The 22,196-nt window shown below is 39.0% G+C and overlaps 1 protein-coding gene across 2 annotated transcripts in view; it reads right to left on the reverse strand.

Moving 5' to 3' along the window:
- The window catches only part of LOC126094491 (phospholipid-transporting ATPase ID), a 530,930-nt gene that overhangs the window by 94,228 nt on the left and 414,506 nt on the right, over positions 1 to 22,196 (reverse strand). For both annotated transcript variants that reach the window (XM_049908899.1, XM_049908898.1), the window contains exons 11-13: positions 18,692 to 18,801; positions 2,938 to 3,129; positions 1,030 to 1,201 (exon numbers count right to left, since the gene is read on the reverse strand). In XM_049908899.1, coding sequence (XP_049764856.1) covers positions 1,030 to 1,201; positions 2,938 to 3,129; positions 18,692 to 18,801 — 474 coding nt within the window. The remainder of the gene's footprint in view (positions 1 to 1,029; positions 1,202 to 2,937; positions 3,130 to 18,691; positions 18,802 to 22,196) is intronic.

The raw sequence follows: 22,196 nt of genomic DNA on the forward strand, positions 1-22,196 counted from the left end.
TCATCACTTTTTTGGGAGTGATTATCACATCCACAAGAAAACCTAAATTGAGCAAGGTAGAAGAATCTTTTTACCCATTCGCCAAGTGTACAAGTTAGGTGGGCCGACGACATATTCCTATCATGTGATGCACATGCCATCACCAGTGTCGTATAGAATATATCAGACATGGTCTCCTGTGGAGGAATCGGTTGACCTATGACCTTACGATCAAATGTTTTCGGTTCCCATTGGAGAGGCACATCCTTTCGTCTACTAATTGCACAGTTTTGCGGTGCGGTCGCAAAACACAGACACTAAACTTATTGCAGTGAACAGAGACATCAATAAACAAATGGACAGATCATAACTTTGCGAAAATAAAGTAAACAAAATATTCACTCGAAGGAAGACTTGAACCAAGGACCTCTCGTTCCGCAGCTGCTCATGCTAACCACGGGACCACAGCGCTCGTGAGCTTAAACTGTCCTTGATGTTGCTTATCTTGCACATGGACTACTCAGTTTGTATATTTTGCTTATTTTTTTTCATAGTTCCACACAACTTCTTCCTGTTTTCTCGATTGATCTGTGTTCCGTTTTTCAAGGCCTATCCACTGTGCCCACTTATAACTAAATCTGAGGAGGGTGCGATGGGGAGGTTCCCTTGTAAGCAAAAAAATAAAAAACAGGAAGGGAATCTCACCTGCAGAAGACTGAAGGGTGGCACCTAGACACACCTGATAATTTAACATCCCCTCCCCCCCCCCCCCCACTCTCTCTCTCTCTCTCTCTCTCTCTCTCTCTCTCTCTCTCTCTCTCTCTCTCTCTCTCTCTCTCTCTCTCTCTCTCTATCTAGCAGTAGAGGTAACACAGCTACACAGACTAAACCAGACCAGTACCCTCCCTAAATTTGTTATATGTCTATTCATTGAATGTAAGTGGTTCCCTTTCCTCATTTTTGTTTCTTATTTCTGTCAAAGAGTTTGCATTATCATGAGATACATACGCTATCTTTCAAATACAAAACAGCTCCGAGACCAATATTTACCTAATAAAGTCATGCCTTTCTCAATTTCTTCATAAATTGCATCTAATTTTTCATCCCGATTATCCATAGACACAGCTGCTTCCTGGTGACGTTGTTTCCAATTGTTGAAAAACACCTCATCCAGGTCACGAATAGCAAGGCACAAAGTACGCAGGCCCTCTCCTGCAAATTTCTGAAAGTGGTATTCTACATTATTACAAGGTTTTCACTTTAAAATGAAATGTTACAGTGGCTAATGTATATAACATCCACAGAAAGTGAATTAATTAATTAAATAGTCAATCAAATTCTTCAGATACTACATTCACCATAGCTCAATGCTGAACACTTCATACTGACACTAATATCAACCCATTTTTCTTTACACTCACTGCAGTTCTCATGTAGATATAGCATGCAAAAATAATTTATATGAAATTTCACTGAACCTCTTTTATACAAAGCCCCATTAATTTAAGCATGTAATTACATTGCAGAAATCCCTTACAAACAAAAATAATATTACAACAGGCATCTGATGAGCATAAAGAGCTTTCAGCATTGGAGATAAGTAACATTATTGACTTGGTACACATATGTACCGTGTATTTGTAAAAATTTCCATGGGGTCTTGCCGCTGTAGGTGTTGATTTTAGCATTTGGCTATGCCTATTTAGGGAAGCTGTTTTATATTTGTTCTGAAGAAGGCATGGTTACCCACACTGAAACCTAGGTAAACACCAGGTAGTTTGTGCAATCGAGGTGGATTTTTCATAATTATTTAATGAGCATCAACATTATCCTACACAGAATAATGAGCCACAATTGATAACTATACGATGTCAGAAACCACATATTAAATGACATAACACAGACCAGTTTCTTCCCGTCAGTAACTGGTCAGTCTGATTTATCTCGTTTTGAAATATTACCATCATATGGACATGTTGGAATGTGCTACAGCCTCACAAGTGCTTGCAGGAAGTCACATGTATGTACCATTATAAATTAGGGAATCTCTGTTTTGATTCAGTGTCACAACTTAAAAGATGTACACACACAATTAATGAGAAGTGTCATGCCAGTCATAAGAATATGAACGACAGCAGCACTATTTTTCCCAACTCAGGAAAATACTTCACAGCCAATTGTGCATAACAGTAAACTGTCTCAGAATTGCATACTGTTTATATCAATCTTCCTCATTCATAATGACAATTACTACTGGACTGAAATCTCAGTGTGATAGAGACAGAAAAAATGTTCGTTTTGCCAAGAAGCACACGCAGCACAAACAGTAAAAGGGGTGATACAAACATGAGATATCAAAACCAATGCATCATAACCACTGCAAATTTGCATTTGACAGGCAGTAGTAACTGTACAGTCATCCAAAATAAACAATTTATCACTCCTAACAACTGTGTTTATCTTATTATTAATCATGTCTTGTAACATGACAACCTCATAACAATTACTGAATGACTTTTTGTCTGACGCAATTTCTTCATCCTTCTTGCAGGCCTGAAGTGCGTGCCATTCGTTTCACATCTCTTATCATTTCTGACAATCAGTCTTATCAAATGCTACATGTCTACGAGATAATACCATTTCTGTACAGAAGGCAATAAATTCTATATATTTTCCTAACTTGTATAGGCACCAAAAACAAAAATTTAAATTTTTCATTTTTTTCTGTAATGAGTATATTTCTGTAACAACAGAAACCAAAAACTTTAAACATAAAAAGTGAAATATGAATTAAGAGTGCACTAAAACAATTTTATTGTTGCTATGAGTGTGAAAACAAATAGGAGTTACAATCATCATCTCATTTAAAAACCTTTGTCTAAATAACAACCAAACCTATTGGAAACGATTCAATGCATTGGAAACTGGTTAACAGAGAGTAGTATAGTAACAACTTACGTTTAAATGTTCTTGCGTTTTTGTTTTTATATCGATGTCACCATCTTTTAATCGCTCATAGATCACATTGTCAGCTCCTTTGCAGTACAGCCTTAATTGTCCATTTTTTCTAAGTATTACTGACATCCGTTTACGAACATTATTAAAATCCAGAATGCATAGGAGCTCATAGATTTCACTCTTACCATTCACCTAGAAAATTAAACAAGATTTATCTGCTACAGTTACTCCAGTTAATCAAACAATGGAAAATCCAGTTACTCAGAGAAAAATATTCTAGTTTTTTCACTAGAGTAATTCACTACACATGACGCTGACAATGACACACACTTTAAAATTAGGAGGAATAGCATTCTGGGTACCAGAATGTCTAAACAACAAGAATTTTCACATTAAAATAAATGCCCAGAGAAGCCATCAGGAACTGTGTATATTGTTTAAGTTGGAAGAAATCTTCCTAGTGTGTTGAAATATACCGAAGTCAGACCTCTGTTCAAGAAAGTGTATTCCGTTTGTGTATGAAGCTGCAATGGGATAGCCTCCTCTAGCATTACTTTTCCTCAACAGTAATTGTTGATACAAGTATTACTTTTCAAATTTTGGAGAGGTCAGTATTATCTCAGTTACTTTTCTGTAAACTTTCATATAATTTTAGAGAAAGTATGTTATATTTCAAGCTAAAATTAATGAAAAGGAATTACTTTATAAAATATTTTAGTTTCGATGTTATAATCGATAAGTATTAGTTCTGAATGTACAGTTAAAATTATTTTTTTCAGAAACATTTGAAATTGCAAATTACTCATACACTCAAAATTTCTGTTATTAATTACACAATCCTGTACTGTTCACTACGTTTATTTCTGGATTCGTTTATGAAATAATAATCGAAATTAATAATGTAACAGAAACTAGTAGAAACCCATTTGTTAAGAAAAATTGTAAACCCTTTGGAACATCGTTATTTCTGCAGAGTGTGAGAGTCTTACGCATGCCTCTGATGTGATCAGGCGTATTTTTGTGCAAACAGTGTAATTTCGGCTTCGTTAATGTGAAAAATCAAAAGACTGTATGATGTACTAAAATATATTTATATAAAAACAAAAACTCTGCAACAACACTCCTGAAATTTATTTTGTTCAATCCAACTGTGGGGACCTGATGTGCTGATTTTACTTTTTCAGCTTCAAGAATCAGATCCCTAGACAAGAAGAACTGGAGCCAACTCAACATGAAAAGCTGAGTAAACTAGAAAGTTTACTGTAATCTTCACTCAACTCAGATCTTCATACGAGACTTTGCTTACTGCTCAATGTGGACAATACATGGAAGTAGCAAGGAGGGGGGAGATTACAAAGTGGAGGAAAATTGACAACTTAAATGCCTCTGGATGTTCTGTATTAACTTTTTAAGTAGGCTTTCTCAGGATAGTATGCATCTATCTTCAAGTGTCTCCTAGTTTAGATTTTTCGGCATTTCCAGGTCTCTCTCCACAGGGCCGACATACTTGGGACCATTCATGCTACCCTTCTTTGAGTATGATCAATATTCTCTGTTGGTCCTATTTGTATTGGTCCCACATATTTGAGCAGTATTCTAGGATGGGTCACATGAGTGTTTAGTAGCACTCCATAGACTTATTGCATTTTCTCAGATCCTACGAATGAACCTGCTTTACTTATGGAGCAGCCAACGTGATCATTCAACTTCATATTCCCACAAATTGTTAGACCTAAGCTTTTGTATAACTTGCCCGAGTCCAACTGTGATTTGTGAATATTCAAGTTATAGGATACTATGTTTCTGCGTTTTGTGAAGTTCAGAATTTTACATTTGTGGGGAATTAGACCAAACTGTCAATATTTTCGCTTTGAAATTCAAGCAAGAGCTTTTTTCAATGACTCAAAGATAACATGCTGCATCCTCTCTACTGAGAAGATACTCAATTGAGTAGCAAATTTCATTTGATATCCCTCACATGACCATAGTTTCATTAGTAAGTGTTGGTGTGGTATTCAGTCAAATGCTTTTTTAAAGTCAAGGAATACTGCATCTATATAATCGCCTTTCTGCATTGTTTCAGGTTGATACGGGAGGAGGTGTTGGGTTTTCCCATGAGTGATGTTTATGGAATCTATGCTGGTTGGCCTGGAGGTGGCAGCCATTTCATGTGCCAATAGTTTTTTCGATCACTTCTGCAAATTCTTGTAGAGACTGGTGTGACCTGTGCTTTCTTCCAATTACTGGGTACAGTCTGTCTGACAGTGGGATCTGTGATATATTTTCATCTCACTGCTATATTTCAAACAGAATAATAACTTTATATCAAAGAACGATATACATAAAAGATGAATATCTAACACTATTTTTGCTATACCTGCTAGGTAAACATTCAAATAAAAACATTCCACAATGATAAGATCCTGACATTATCCACAAAGCGTTCAAAAGCACATATTCTGAAAAAGATCAGTTTTATTAATTATAGAAGATTAGTGTGTGACTATAGTCGAATTTCCTGAAAATTCTTCATACTGCGTTGGAACAATGAAAAAAATACTGTTTGTCTTAATAGGGATAGTGTCTTCCTATAGTGATTTGCTAATACTTGGAACACTTTTGGGCTAACGATCAGATTTGTGTGAATACATTTAACGTTTACATTTTTAGTTCTCGACTTTGGCTGGTAATGCGAGAAATAAAAGTGAACTGAAGGTACAACAGTACTGGAAGCTTTAAGAACCCACAGGTATCTGTCACTTCCAATTGCAAGGAGAATAGTGGTAAATAGGGAAATACTTTTGAAATTTCTTAACAGATCACTTCTCGTATGAATGCTACTATTAAATATCCGTAACATGCTCTGGCTTGCCTCAAACTGGTGGTTGTTGTTGTTGTTGTTGTTGTGGTCATCAGTCCTGAGACTGGTTTGATGCAGCTCTCCATGCTACCTTATCCTGTACAAGCTTCTTCATCTCCCAGTACTTACTGCAACCTACATCCTTCTGAATCTGCTTATTGTGTTCATCTCTTGGTCTCCCTCCACAATTTTTACCCTCCACGCTGCCCTCCAATGCTAAATTTGTGATCCCTTGATACCTCAGAACATGTCCTACCAACCGGTCACTTCTTCTTGTCAAGTTGTGCCACAAACTCCTCTTCCCCCAATTCTATTCAATACCTCCTCATTAGTTATGTGAGCTACCCATCTAATCTTCAGCATTCTTCTGTAGCACCACATTTTGAAAGCTTCTACTCTCTTCTTGTCCAAACTGGTACTGTATTGGTATGTTTATGTGCAGTAGGGCAGGCTGCAAGGTCAATTCTCAAAAATCTGGCATCTGTCCACACTTCTCTTGCTGAAAATGGCCATGGACTTAAGTAGAGCAGAAATCTGTTATTTGATAGGTCTAAGTAACAGGGGCAGGTAGGGGGGGGGGGAGGGGAATGTTTGAGCTTCACCTTAAGCTACGTATATAAACAGTCTCTGGACAGGATGTTCTTATAACGAGAGATTTGCCTTTGCATTTTTAAGTCAAGCTGGTCACAGAGACTACACTCCCGATTCATGAAGGACAGCCAATTGGCACCCTTACAAAAACCAAAGACACAATGTACAATAGCACGTCTACTACCAATTATTTCAGTGTCACTCTCACAAGTTACACAGGAAACTACTGCATGTAAATAAAATTGCATCTTAAATGAGTTCCAAAAATAAAATATTTGATAATTTAATCAAACAGGAGGTACTCACACAGGAAGCTTCCCCACACAATTGCTGTTGTTGTGGTCTTCAGTCCTGAGACTGGTTTGATGCAGCTCTCCATCCTACTCTATCCTATGCAAGCTGCTTGATCTCCCAGTAACTACTGCAACCTACATCCTTCTGAATCTGCTTAGTGTATTCATCACTTGGTTTCCCTCTACGATTGTTACCCTCCACGCTGCCCTCCAGTACTAAATTTGTGATCCCTTGATGCCTCAGAACATGTCCTACCAACTGATCCCTTCTTCTAGTCAAGTTGTGCCACAAACTCCTCTTCTCCCCAATCTATTCTATACCTCCTCATTAGTTATGCGATCTAAACAACTAATCTTCAGCATTCTTCTGTAGCACCACATTTCAAAAGCTTCTATTCTCTTCTTGTCTAAACTATTTATCGTCCATGTTTCACTTCCATACATGGCTACACTCCATACAAATACTTTCAGAAACGACTTCCTGACACTTAAATCTATACTCGATGTTAACAAATTTCTCTTCTTCAGAAACACTTTCCTTGCCATTGCCAGTTTACTTTTTATATCCTCTCTACTTCGACCATCGTCAGTTATTTTGCTCCCCAAATAGCAAAACTCCTTTACTACTTTAAGTGTCTCATTTCCTAATCTAATTCCCTCAGGATTACCCGACTTAATTAGACTACATTCCATTAGCCTCATTTTGCTTTTGTTGATGTTCATCTTATATCCACCTTTCAAGACGCTATCCATTCCATTGAACTGCTCTTCCAAGTCCTTTGCTGTCTATGACAGAATGACATTGTCATCGGCGAACCTCAAAGTTTTTATTTCTTCTCCATGGATTTTAATACCTACTCCGAATTTTTCTTTTGTTTCCTTCACTGCTTGCTCAATATACACATTGAACAACATCAGGGATAGACTACAACCATGTCTCACTCCCTTCCCAACCACTGCTTCCCTTTCATGCCCCTCGACTCTTATAACTGCCATCTGGTTTCTGTACAAATTGTAAATAGCCTTTAGCTTCCTGTATTTTACCCATGCCACCTTCAGAATTTGAAAGAGAGTAGTCCAGTCAACATTGTCAAAAGCTTTCTCTAAGTCTACAAATGCTAGGAATGTAGGTTTGCCTTTCCTTAATCTAGCTTCTAAGGTAAGTCGTAGGGTCAGTATTGCCGCACGTGTTCCAATATTTCTACAGAATCCAAACTGATCTTCCCCAAGGTCAGCTTCTACTAGTTTTTCCACTCGAAAGAGAGTAGTCCAGTCAACATTGTCAAAAGCTTTCTCTAAGTCTACAAATGCTAGGAATGTAGGTTTGCCTTTCCTTAATCTAGCTTCTAAGGTAAGTCGTAGGGTCAGTATTGCCGCACGTGTTCCAATATTTCTACAGAATCCAAACTGATCTTCCCCAAGGTCAGCTTCTACTAGTTTTTCCACTCGTCTGTAAAGAATTCGCGTTAGTATTTTGCAGCTGTGACTTATTAAACTGATAGTTCGGTAATTTTCACGTCTGTCAACACCTGCTTTCTTTGGGATTGGAATTATTATATTCTTCTTGAAGCCTGAGGGTATTTCGCCTGTCTCATATATCTTGCCCACCAGACGGTAGAGTTTTGTCAGGACTGGCTCTCCCAAGGCCATCAGTAGTTCTAATGGAATGTTGTCTACTCCAGGGTTTCAACTCAGGTCTTTCAGTGCTCTATCAAACTCTTCAAGCAGTATCATTTCTCCAATTTCATCTTCATCTGTATCCTCTTCCATTTCCATAATATTATCCTCAAGTACATCACACTTGTACAAACCCTCTGTATACTCCACCCTCCTTTCTGCTTACCCTTCTTTGCTTAGAACTGGGTTTCCAACTGAGCTCTTGATATTCATACAAGTGGCTCTCTTTTCTCCAAAGGTCTCTCTAATTTTCCTGTAGGCAGTATGTATCTTACCCCCCCTAGTGATATATGCCTCTACATCCTCACATTTGTCCTCTAGCCATGTGTGCCTAGCCATTTTGCACTTCCTGTCGCTCTCATTTTTGAGACGTTTGTGCTCCTTTTTGCCTACTTCATTTACTGATTTTTTGTATTTTCTCCTTTCATCAAATAGATTCAATATCTCTTCTGTTACCCAAGGATTTCTAGTAGCCCTCGTCTTTTTACCTACTTTATCCTCTGCTGCCTTCACTATTTCATCCCTCAAAGCTAACCATTCTTCTTCTACTGTATTTCTTTCCCCCATTCGTGTAAGTTGTTCCCTCATGCTCTCCCTGAAACTCTTTACAACCTCTGGTCTAGTCAGTTTATGTATGTCCCATCTCCTTAAATTCCCACCCAACCCCCCCTTTTTTTTTCTTATTCTGACACACCTCTGGTACTATATAGTACACACAGCCAGGTTTACAGCCGCTGTGAAAGTTTGCATATTTGCTTTAAAATCTTCCTTTTATAGTAGGTAATCTCTAATTGAACAGGGGACATACTCTCACAAAATTTGGTGAAAGAGACTGGTAGCCTCCAGCTGTATCTACACACTGTGTAAATGATATGGTGAAGGGTCCAGAGAAAAATTTTTTGTTTATTGATAATTTTATAATTTATAGATCTTCCTACAGTTTCAAAACTGCAACTTCTCAATTATAACTATTATTTCCAAGAGTGGAGGAATGGAAAGAAATGTTTATACATTTTCTACAGAAAAAAAACAGTATTTGCCCATTTTAGCCATGTCTGTAGTAACCTTAGTGTAACACTTGTTTTTTTTAATAACGTCATTCTCCACATTAATGGTTCAGTGAGGTTCCTGTGCCTTATATTTGATGAAAGGCTGAAACAGACATCACAGCTGTCAAACCTTAAGGTAAGAATACTACTAGAAACTCCGACATTTTAATGGTCTTCAGCTGTTAGATCAGAAATGCAGACAGATCCAGCCAACAAAAGTTTATGTCTCATCCAAAAATGATTGTGGGGCATCATTTAAGGTTGATTTACTTTGGCGATCAATTGTTACATGGTACCATGGTAGCATCTTGTCAAACAATGGTGTGTTCACACAGTACATAGAATATCATCATGATGTATCACAATGCAAAGCACTGAAAGGGGACAGCAGGGTACAGAGGGACCATATAACTCACAAAAATTCAGGATCGGTAACTAACATTGGCAATAGTTGAATTTATTAAAGTCCAAAGCAGAATTCATAATTTATATTCTAGACAAATGTCATCTGCTAAATTCCACACAATGCTGGGAAAAGATAGAAAAGGTTTTGCACAGAAATTTTAATGTTCTCCATTTAGCTACCTTTTTCAGCTTTAGGAAGAAAACATTGACAAAGATGAGATTCTTGGAATTTGTTTATGGGAGGTCAAACTAATAGTTCAACACGAGACATGCCAATCGAGATTCTTCCGATGCAGGTTCACTTAGTTTCTATTCAAAGAGAATTAGATTACTCCAAGAACAGTTTAAAGAAAATGCTGCTCAACAGGTTGTCAGTTAGCATAGCAATTTCTAATAGGGAAGGACACTGATGATACTGAGTAATTGTCCTGTCAGATGCTGTCATAGGCAGCTGTCCCGTCTAAGAAAGCACATGTGTAAATCTTCATCTTCCTCAAATTTCTTTTTATTACCATTTTCTTTTATTTGAGTTGCTATTTCATGAAACTGTCCACAACAGTCTTCCAGTCTTTTTTTTTTTTAAATGAAAATACTAGTTCACGATTCATTTTTTGGGGAAAGAAGTGGAGAGAGGGGGGGGGGGAGGGGGGGGAGGGGGGGGGGAGGATTCTAATTTGGTAATATCTCAGTATCTCAGTTGTAGAGTCACAGGTTGTTATGCGGCTTGGTTGAGCACTTTATATAGTATATTTTCTTTTTAATGTTTGAGAATGTATATGCAGGACAGAGAACCTGTATTTTGGTCAATCCTTCACCTCGAAAGGTTGTTTGTCAACAGAACATTCACTGGGCTGTTCACTGGCAAGATTCCGACAACTGCCACAGTATCTGCGGCTGCAAGCCACAATGATACGTCGGTACCGGTCGTGATAATCAGTGCTGCAGTCGCTGGCACCTATTTGAGTACACACAGTCCATGTGAAGCAACATCTTTATTTCTCTGCTGATGGGTACTTAGGTTACCTCTCAGTCCCTAGACAGCCATTACTGCTCCAGGCTAACAGCAACTTACATTTTGGATCATCACATCTGCACTGCTGAAGTTCCTCGCACCTTTGCCAGGATCATCAGCCGCTCGAGATTCATCAGCCACTCCTACACTTTGAGCTGCATCTCGACAGCACAGGAGCTCACGGCTTCAAGATACAGTGCCACCAATCATCCACGGTTTCTCCCAACTCATCACCACTTCTGACAATCATTGTGCCACTGTGGGCTCCAGCTACACATCGTCAAGCTGTGCTTTTCAGCTGTACTCAAGTATGGACTGTCATTCTCTGATGCTGCGATGTGTTTAGTTGCAGGTTAATAAAAGAAACAAGTAGAGTTGTATTTCAACAGGTGAATTCAACCTCTCAAAGTTGCACCACTCAGCTAAGTGATATACCATTGGCGATGAGGCCGACTCTCCCAGGTGTGAAACTCTTGGATCATGTGGATTTTCTATATGTGGCCTGTTCACAATTCACAAACTCAAGCATCTGGTAAAGGTTTGCCGACTGCAGCTCCAGCTGCAGCTACAGCTCTCATTTACCTCTAGCTGCCAATCTCCTGCACATGTAGTCCCGATGCTGCCACAGCCAGCCCTCTTCCCGAGTGTGGCACTGCCCAGACACAACAGGGATGATGAGGCTGCTGCTTCACATATGTTTCAGTGATGTGTCTTTCTTCATTTCTGCTGGAGCTTGACTTCATTCTTTCTCAATTCTTCTTGTTTTTTCCCAACAAACGCATTTTTGTTTATGTGCCAGTTCAGCTTCATGTTATTGTGTTGAGACAGTTTGCATTTGAATCTACCTCAGTGCGAGTGACCAATTGTGTATAGGACATGGACTGTTCCATTTTGGGTTACATATGTGTGTTCATTTGTGTGGTTGTCTTGCTTTCAATAGGAGTTCATTTTGCAGTTACTGTATACATTTCTCAGTAGAAGCAAGTAATGGGCAACGTTCTCTCTTCAGCACAGTTCAGACACTCCATTTGTGTGTTTTCTAATGGTCATACCCTTGCACGATGTTGTTGGTCTGTATTGTTTCCAGTAGTTCTAAGGTGTATTTCTCCTCTTTCTGTGTACCATGTCTATTCAATTGCAGGAGCTGTCATTGCCTAAGGCACTTCCATTCCAGTGTCAGGCAATTCTGGGCCTGCTGCAGAATCTCTCTCTGATTACTCACGATCTACAGTCACTCTCTCAGTGTCCGAGAGGGCTCGATAAAGACCAGCTTCCAGACAGAGTGCTCAGGAGATATGTACAACATGCCGGTCCAGCTTCTGTCGAGTCTGTTGCATTGTTATCATACTGTGCAGCACTCTGTTTATTGTTCAGAATTCTCTGGCATCCCAGCCCTTGCGCACAACAAAACTGACTTCTCATTGTCACCCCTTTAGCTACGGTTCAGTCGTCACCAGGCTGATTACTGCTGCCCCTCCAGTCGCCTCGGGCCCTATCACGGCCTGCCCTCACCACAATTGCCTCTGCGGCTGGCCCAAACATCTCCGCTGGCACCACCGTGGCCGTCTGTGCAGCCACTTCTGCAGTTACCACCAGCCTTGTCACAGTCGGCCCTCTCAGCACCACCCCTAGCCACTGTTGTCCTCCCTGCTGGTATCACCAATCCCACCGTGCAATCCAATTCTGTCACGCATTCTTCCAGGCCTTGGGTTGACACTTCGTGGAAACTCCTGGTCAGCTCTACCTCTCCTATATTTTCTTTTCACTGTTTAAAATGTATATGCAGGGCTGGTTTGTTGCACTTCACCATCGCATGCACAGAGGTACGCCCCTGCTTTACCCCGAAGGGGGGGAGGTTGTTTGTCAATAGTAGATTAAATGGACTGTTTACCCCAAAGACTCTGGCAGCCACCACAGAGCCGGGGGTGCAAGCCATGCTGTTACGTGGCATTCAGGCCGCAGTAATCAGCACTGCAGTCACAGGCACCTACTTGTGTCCGTGCCATAATATGTCCATGTGTCGCTGCACCTGTATTCCTCCACTAACTGGTACTTAGGTCGCCAATCAGTCCCTCAGCAGTGCATTCTGCCCTGGGCTCCAGGCTGAATGATAGCCGTCACGAGTGTATACTTCAAACCACTATGCCAGCCACTTCTCCTATCCACAAGATGGCGCCATCTTGTGCCTTCGCTGGCATCATCAGCCACTGGACGTCAGTCAACTACTCCCACAAACAGACCTGTGTCTTGACAGTCCATGAGCCCACAGCCTCGTGGTACAGTGCTCCTGTTACCATGGCTCCTCCCATCTCATCACCACTTCCAATTACCACATATCTTGCCATAGTGGGCACCTGCTACACATAATCAAAATGGGCTTCTCAGTTGTGCTCAAGTGTGGACTGTGATCCTATGAAGCTGTACCGTGTTTATGTTTTTGTACATCCATCCTTTTAGCAGGACATCTCTGGGACAACGGCCGTTTACTATCGTGACAAAAAATAAAAACATCTACAGCCGTCCTTATGATTTTATTTTACTTTGTCACTACCAGTTTCGATGCTTCACTGCATCATCTTCAGGCTGTTTTGATGTGGTACAGGTTGATACGATCCCCACGCATCACCGATCAGTTGCCAGCACTACTGGATTCGCAGATAATGTTGATGGTTGGAGTGCTGACACATTATCTGCGAATCCAGTAATGCTGGTAACTGATGGGTTATGCATGGGGATCGTATCAACCTGTACAGCATGAAAACAGCCTGAAGATGATGCAATGAAGCATCGAAACTGGTAGCGACAAAATAAAATAAAATCATAAGGACGGCTGTCGGTGTTTTTATTTTTTGTCACGGTACTGAGTTTAGTTCAAAATTAATAAACTAACAGTTTTTACTGCAACGGGTGAATTTAGTAATTCCCAGTCACACTACTCATCAGAGTGGGCACCTGCTACACATCATCAAAATGGGCTTCTCAGTTGTGCTCAACCTTACAAAATTGGAACATTTTTTAAAATGGTCATAAAATACAGCATAACACTTTATGAAACTGGATAATAATTTTAGTTAATCTTGTACTCAGCAACTAATTTCTTTCTCATGTTTTGGTGATTAGTTATGAAGTGTCAAGGTATGATGTGTTTGTATAGGAACATTACAAACAGCAGAAAAAAAAATTTTTTAAAACAAAAATTCCCCCTCCAGTTCAATGTCTCTTTCTTAAAATAAGAGTAACACAATACGATATTTATAGTTACAAATAATTATTGACTCTTTATTCTGCTTAATAACCATGTTAAACTGATTGATGCACATCAATTACTGATAGTATAATACAGGATCAGGTCTATTCTGTGTCTCTTCATCCATTTGCATTTAGCGTTCCTTGACCAAAAGACCTTGGCCTCATTTTAGAGATGTTACTAAATTAATATTACCCAGTAGGAATGTAGAACGTATATAGATAGAAACTGATGTACATTATGAGCTGCGTGATAACAGGTGTATTGGATATAAAAAGGCTGACATACATCTTTGTGATTGCACACAGAAATCAGTGATAAAAAAAAAAGTAAATAAGAATATTCATCGGTTGGCCTGTTGGATTGCCAAGTCATAGGAGCACATGTCAGATGAATTCACTATTAAGTGCGTGGCAGACAGTTCATTAAACCACCTTGTAGCTATTTCTCTACTGTTCCACTTTCAAGCAATACATGCGAATCTTTTTGTGTGAGCTCTGTTTTCTCTTATTTTATTACAATACTCAGGACCATCTCTCTCTATATAAGGGGCACCAAAAAGATATTTTCACATTCGCAAGAGAAGGTTGGCGATTGAAATTTTGTGGAAAGATCTTGCAACAAAAAAAAAAAAAAGTCTTTGTTCTAATAAATATCATCCCAACTCATTTATCATATCTGTGACACACTCTCCCTTCTATTTCACAATAGTACAAAAAACTGCCTTCTTTGAACTGTTTCAACATCCTCCGTCTGTCCCATCTAATGCAGACCCCTTATCAAACAGCAGTACTCCAGAAGAGGATGGACATGCGCAGTGTAAGCAATCTCTTTAGTAGACTTCTTGCATCTTCTCCAGGCTCTGCCAGTAAAATGCAGTCTTTAGTTCACTTCCTCCACAATATTAACCACGTGATCATTCCAGTTTCAATTATTCATAATTGTAATCCATAAGTATTTAGTTGAATTCGCAGTCTTCATATTTGTATGATTTATCAAAATGTTTCCAATGTGATTATGGATGCACAATGGGAATTCACAAACTTCGGATGAGGATTGAGGAAGAATTGGATCTAAGTCCATGGGACATTCTATTAAAGAACTCATTAGGGGATTCAATATTCCAAAATCCACAGTGTCAAAGAGTGTGCTGAGAATGCCAAATTTTTGGCATTACCTCTCACCACGGGTAATGCAGTTCCTGATGGCCTTCACTTAACAACAGAGAGCAGTGACACGTGTGTTGAGTTGTAAATGCTTACAGACAAGCAAAAACACATGAAATAACTGCAGAAATCAATGTGAGATGTACGACAAACATATCAGTTAGGGCAGTATGGCGAAATCTGGTGTTAATGGGCTACGGCGGCATATAACTGACTTACGTGCCTTTGCTGACAGTGGATCATTTCCTGCGGCGCCTCTCCTAGGCTTGTAACCATATCGGTTTGACCCTAGATGATGGGTAAACTGCGGCCTAGTCACAGGTGTCCCAGTTTCAGTTGGTAAGAGCTGATGGTAGGGTTTGAGTATGATGCAGAACCCACAAAGCCATGTACCCAGGTTGCCAACAAGGCACTGTGCAAGCCGGTGCTGGCCCCATAATGGTGTGGGCTGTGTCTACATGGAATGGACTGGGTCCTCTGGTCCAAATGAACCGATAATTGACTGGAAAATATTATGTTTGGCTAGTTGGAGACCATTTGTAGCCATTCATGGGCTTCACGTTGCCAAACTGCATTGGAATTATTATGGATGGCGATGTGCCATGTCAGATCATTGTAGATAATTCGAGTGAATGATTTGGGCACTCAGATCCCCGACATGGATCCCATCAAACTTCTATGTGACACAATTGAGAGGACAGTTCATACACAAAATCCTGCACTGGCAACACTTTTACAATTATGAATGGCTACAGAGGCAGCATGGCTCAACATTTCTGCAACAGACTTCCAACAACTTGTTGAGTCCATGCCGCACATAGTTGCTGCACTATGCCTGTAAAAAGGAGATATCTCCTGGCTTGCCACATTTCACACCATACAGACATCTTGTCTAAATCATTTTGCAATTTGTTTTGATCATCTGGTGACTTTATTAGATGGTAAATAAAAGCACTGTCTGCAAACAATTTAAGAAGGCCTCTTGGATTGTCTCCTAAAGTATTTATATGGATTAGGAGCAGCAGCGGGCTCTTAATACTTCCTTGTGCAATGCCAGATATCATTTCTGTTTCACTCTTCAACTTTCCATCAATTACAATGAACTGTGACCTTTTTTGACAGGTAATCAGGAGTCCAGTCTCACATTTGAGACAATACTCTCTCACTCACTCTCTCTCTCTCTCTCTCGATCCTTTGTAAAACGTTTTGCTGTACTTATCTCTGGTTTCAACTGCTTACATTATCTTTCACTATTGAGCTTCAGTGCTTTCTATTAGCACTTAGCACTTGGTGCTCTGGTTTTTCTCCCAACACAGCTACAATTTACAATACCACCTCTTGCTATGTCTGTTCTCGTCCTGCATTTCCCCTGCACCCTTTTGCACTGATGCCCATCCTGTAATTGCTCGAGACACTGTAACCAAAGAAACAGCACAGTCCCCCCCCTCCACGGCCCCTGCTACCAGTGTGTATGTAAGAATTATTTTTGTGTTTGTCAACACTAGTCTTTCCCTTTTAAACTTCACCATCTCTCTTTTCTGTATGAAATAAAATCCAAAAGATCCACAAAGACATTCTGAACTCATAAGAAATGTGTGATTATTATACTATTCTACAGGACAGGTTTTCATCTTTATAAGAGGAAAGATAATAATCATAATTCTAATATTAACAACAACATTCTGTTTCCACTAACAATGAACTTCTATAAGTAACACAGGACATCAGTACTCAAATTCAAATTTTCAGCTTTTACTCCACTGTATTGTGTGCAGTGCTCACATTTATTCCAATCTCTTCAAGAAATCTTCAAAACTCATAACTGATCCAATTCCACAAAAAGAAAATAGCAACATTACAGCATCAACTAAACATAAAAAATTATATTACACATTACAGAATCACAGACAGCTAAAATGGAACTATATGAGGTATAGTTGGTGGAGCATACAAGAAATCAAAGAAGAATTTCAAGCCTCAAAAAGCTGATTTCCAAAGAAACAATACTAAAAGAACAAGATGTACATCAGAATTATCCAGCATCTTGTCAGCAATTCATTCTCAACTCATCTCAATGGCATCGAACTTTTATTTCTTTACGTCTCAAAACATGACAATGTAGCTCCACATTCACTCTTTATTTCCAAATCTCCAGCATTACCTTTATTGATACTTAATCTTTCTTTGGCAAGACTTGTTCTATCTCTCTCTCTCTCTCTCTCTCTCTCTCTCTCTCTCTCTCCTCTCCCACACACACACACACACACACACACACACACACACACACACACATACACAGCTAAACGGGTTGAATCTAAACATATCCAAGACTCACGTGATGCAGTTCAAAACCAAACAGTCAAAATGTGAGCAGATTAAGATTGTACACAACAACCAAGGTATAGAAGAAGTTGACTCAATCAAATTCTTAGGTTTAAATGTAGATATAAAAATCTGAGCTGGCAGGCACACATTGAATACCTGGCAAACAAACTGAGCAGCTTTGCATTTGCAATGCAAATATTATCAACTGCAACTGACATGGACACACGAAAAGTAGCATATACAAGCTAGTTCAAATCCATTATCAAGTACGGTATTGTTTTTTTTTTTGGGGTAACTCAACATACATACTGTGGACACTTAAAAAAAATCATATGAAATATGGGCACTGCAAATCACAAAAAACCATGTCGACCATTATTTAGAAAACTTAAAATATTAACTCTGCCATCCTTATACATACATGAGATTATTATATTTTTGTACACCAGACATGAATTATTTGAGGGAAACCATTTGTCCATTCTCATGATACCAGAAACAAAGAAAATTTTATGCTCCCCACCCTCCACCTCAGACTGTATGCCCAGGGACCTCAATACATGGGAATGAAAATTTGTAATAAATTAAAAGGGAACAAGCAGATGCAGATGAATTTAGGTTCACTTAAAAGAAAGCTATATGAGGTACTGACACTGAAGTGTTATTACTCAGTGGATGAATTCATGCGGGACAAACTGGAAATTTGAGATGGGTACAATGTGTTACACTTTCCAAGAAATACCCTTATAGTGTTCTTATTTATTATAGTTCTATTATTTATTAATGTAAAAATCATTATAATTGTTTTATTCATTTTTGACACGTCTCCTGTATGCAAACCAAACGAACTGCAAATGTACGTCACGAGATGATTAAAACACAATTCACAACACACACAACACGTCTGATTGGCATTATGTATTTACAAGTACCATTTTAGATCTTCTATATTTGTATTTATATTAATGCGAAGCCCATATTCGTAGTATTAAAATTTAGTAACATAACCGAGACTATTTCAGTGTTTCGGAAAAAGCAAAGTGACAGACTAATACTAATACATTTACTCAGGTTTGAACTCCACAGTTCCAAAAATACCTGACAAAAAAATTAAAATGAATTTATTTACCTCAATTGTAATGCTGTTTGGACTTCTCTCTCTGAAGACGAAACCAAAATTTCTAGCAGCAGATACGAGTGCTGCTTCATCTGGAGACTGGGCTTGGTACTCCAATCTCCCTGCAAATAAATTAGCAAACAGCTTAATTCTAATTTTCTGTTGCCTATGTAGGGCAGTGTCCACAGATCCCAACTTTTACTTGCCTTTGGCAACTAGTAAGATGTGTAGGCTGCAGTTCAGAATCACAGAAGATAGTAACATGGGTTAAAGGGCACACATTACAAATTAAAATCAACAAAATGTACACAAGGAAGGCGGTGGAGGAGAGGACAAAATAAACAAAGCAATTACTAGATTCCCAAGAAATTTTGCCCTTTTCTCTATGCCTCCATCATAGTCATAATTATTTGTTCCAAAGGAAAAATTAACTTGTGGAAACTATAAAATTAAAAAAGACAAAATTGCTTCACAGTACTTACCTTCAGAACGTGAAATTTTAAGTACCGTCAACAGACAGATGTAAAAATAGCTTAGCTTTGAGAACTCTCCTTTCCTTCCTCTGGGAGGAGACATTGGTATGTTGGGATAAATTAGCAATAGGGGTCAAGTCACTCAGACAGCTGGATAAGATGAATCTATGTGTTGCGAGTACACGAGGAAACTAAGGTGATAGAAGGACATAGAGAAAATAAAATAGATAAACAGGACAGAAATGAGAATCAAATTTATACTGCCAGTGAGAATTAGGAGAAAAGCAGAACAAGAAACAGAGAAAAATGAAACAGGAAGGTTAGGGTAGGGGAGAAGAGGGGGGGAGGAATGGAGAACCAATTCAAAAAGAGAGAAAACAACTGAGTTGATAAATGAATTAATTGGAGTGCATGTTAACAGAGTTTAAGTCCACAAGAGTGACAGGATGTGAGGATATGTTGGAGAAAAATGTGACATCTCTGAAGTTCAAAAACAGCTAGTACCAGATGAGAGGATCCAGAGTTCATGTTGGGCAGCAAGCACTCAGGTCCCTTGACTCACGCTATAGAGCATGCTCAGTAACTGAGTACTTAGCGTTCCAAATATGGGCAGTAGTTTTATGCCCATTCAGTGACGCTCAAGTGAATACGAAAGGCAGAGAAACATCTGAAACTAAATATGTTGTTTACAAAGTAACATTCATTCACTGTGTGGAATTTTACATAGGAATCATCACCATTAACTGGCTGAGTGCTTGAACACATATAGAAGAACTGCCTACCTTCAGAACACTCAAGACTTAGTTCTGCTCATGTTGCACAACATGACTCGAGGGACATGGGTGCCTGTTACTTAATACAGACTATTTAAATCTTCCCACCCAATATTAGTTTCCCTGAACCCCAGTGATGGCAACTCATACGCCAACGTATCTTCACATTTCACCACCCTCCTGGAGTTAACTCCATTGATATGTACCTATCCTTTATTTATTTTCTCTATTATCTTGTAATTCCCACTCCCCCGTCTCTCTCTCTCTCTCTCTCTCTCTCTCTCTCTCTCTCTCTCTCTCTCTCTCTCTCTCTCTCTCTCTGTGTGTGTGGGGGGGGGGGGGGGGGGCATCAGGGGCGGCATGGTTTTAAATATCATCTGCTGATCCACTCTCCCCATACTTCTTAATGGCACTATCCTTTTTACTTCTCATTTCTCTCCCTCTCAATACATTTTGTCACTTTGAGCTTCTACCATCTCTGGACTGAAACTGACTCAGAGCTTACCAAAGTACTATCTTTGATCTTCTTCCATCTCTGAAACGTCACACTTCATTTTTGTCTCCCTTCATATAGAGTGTAGACATGTCCCTCTCATCAATGGGTGCGAGTAAGCTGCTGCTCTTTTCTAACCTCCGCAAACCTAATCCTCTTTCCTCCCTGATGAAGGAACCAACATTTCTTAAAGGTAGGGTAGTTTTTCTGCTGTTACAGTTATGTTTATTTGAAAGACATTCTAAAAATTTTTAGAACAACTAAAATTATACATTTTGAATATTTTTGAACACCATGATCCTATATTAAATCAACTATAGAACAAACAGCTGTACCCAATCACTTACTGAAATATTTACTTGTTTCTGTTACTAGTTTACTATTCTTCAACTTCACAGAAAGTATACAGAATACTTACATTACAGTTATTAAAACATTGTGATGGGCACTCGATGTTGTTTCATAATGTTAAAAGATGTAACATATTTAATATAGTACTTTACATTGCAATTTTTTTTTTTTTTTTTTTTGCATCTCATGTTGAAAGCAGAGTTTACGTACTTAGAAATAAGTGATAACCTTCGCATTAGTATGAGGAAAACAGATATTAAATTTCCACGTGTCAGTCCTCAACGGCAAGATAGAGACAGAAGTTTAAGCTATTGCAGCATCCCCACAAATTTTATAATGATCGGCTAGTAATAGCTTTCTCCACAAGACCTGTAGCACACATATGCCACCATGCCCAAAGCTTTGTTTAAAAATACTGGTTCTTTAATGCTAATTATGAATTCAATTCTTTACCCTTCACAACTCTTCCCTCTTACAAAAAACACTGCCTTAGTCTCTGTATTACTTCTACTTTCACGAGTATAGTGGACAATCGCTGAAATGACTCTTCTGCAATGCACTATATCTGAATTGTCAGTGTCATGAGGTGTAACTCTCTGTGATACAGATATTCTGTGCAAAGAAAGCTAATTGGGTCGATGTTCAAACTTCGCATTATAATCGTTTCCCAACATTTTTGGGGCTGAAACCCAGGAGGCAGCAACACAGGTGAGAACTTTCAGAATCACGAGGATGTCAATAACAAGTAAAGTGAGTGCACACTGATTCCAAGCGACTACACAGTGACTCCACGGCGGGATATCTTTGCACGTAATGTGAAATGTGCACCTCCAGCTAAGTCAGTCACACATTGTGGTCTTCTGTTTACCTGTATTCACTACCAAAACATGCTACTACATTACTGCCTGCATGCTTGTAATTGAAGTAATAACTGAGTAGAATGTAGGAGGATAATTGGTTGTTACGAAACATAGTCTACCCCTAGTGAGAAGGTCAACACAGAATCTTGCAGAGTACTATCATACATCATGGCCACGAATACTGAAACAGTAGACTGTCTCTCCAAGCAAAAACTTAGATGAGGAATGCATTGTTCCAATGTTGCTCGCTTCAACAGACAAATTCATTTCATGACTTAAAGCATAGAAATGAGGTGGAAAATGTTTGAATCTTATATTTTTTTAAGGAGCATCAGCCAGAAATTTGATTATTTTTAATTTACTACAGCTTCAGATACTTAATAAACAGGTGCACCAACTGATATTAAAAGGGCTCCTGTTCACCAGTTAGTGTGTATTTTGTGAGATACTGAAAAACAGTTATTTTTATAGTGGCATCAATGAATGATTCCTGCCCTTTTAAAAAAGAAGAATCATGAGTTTTGATTCGCGCTTCCTTGTAAATGAAACTTTGGTGGCAGCACAAAC

The sequence above is a fragment of the Schistocerca cancellata genome, chromosome 8, assembly GCF_023864275.1.
Source record: "Schistocerca cancellata isolate TAMUIC-IGC-003103 chromosome 8, iqSchCanc2.1, whole genome shotgun sequence".
NCBI classification, from domain to species: domain Eukaryota; kingdom Metazoa; phylum Arthropoda; class Insecta; order Orthoptera; family Acrididae; genus Schistocerca; species Schistocerca cancellata.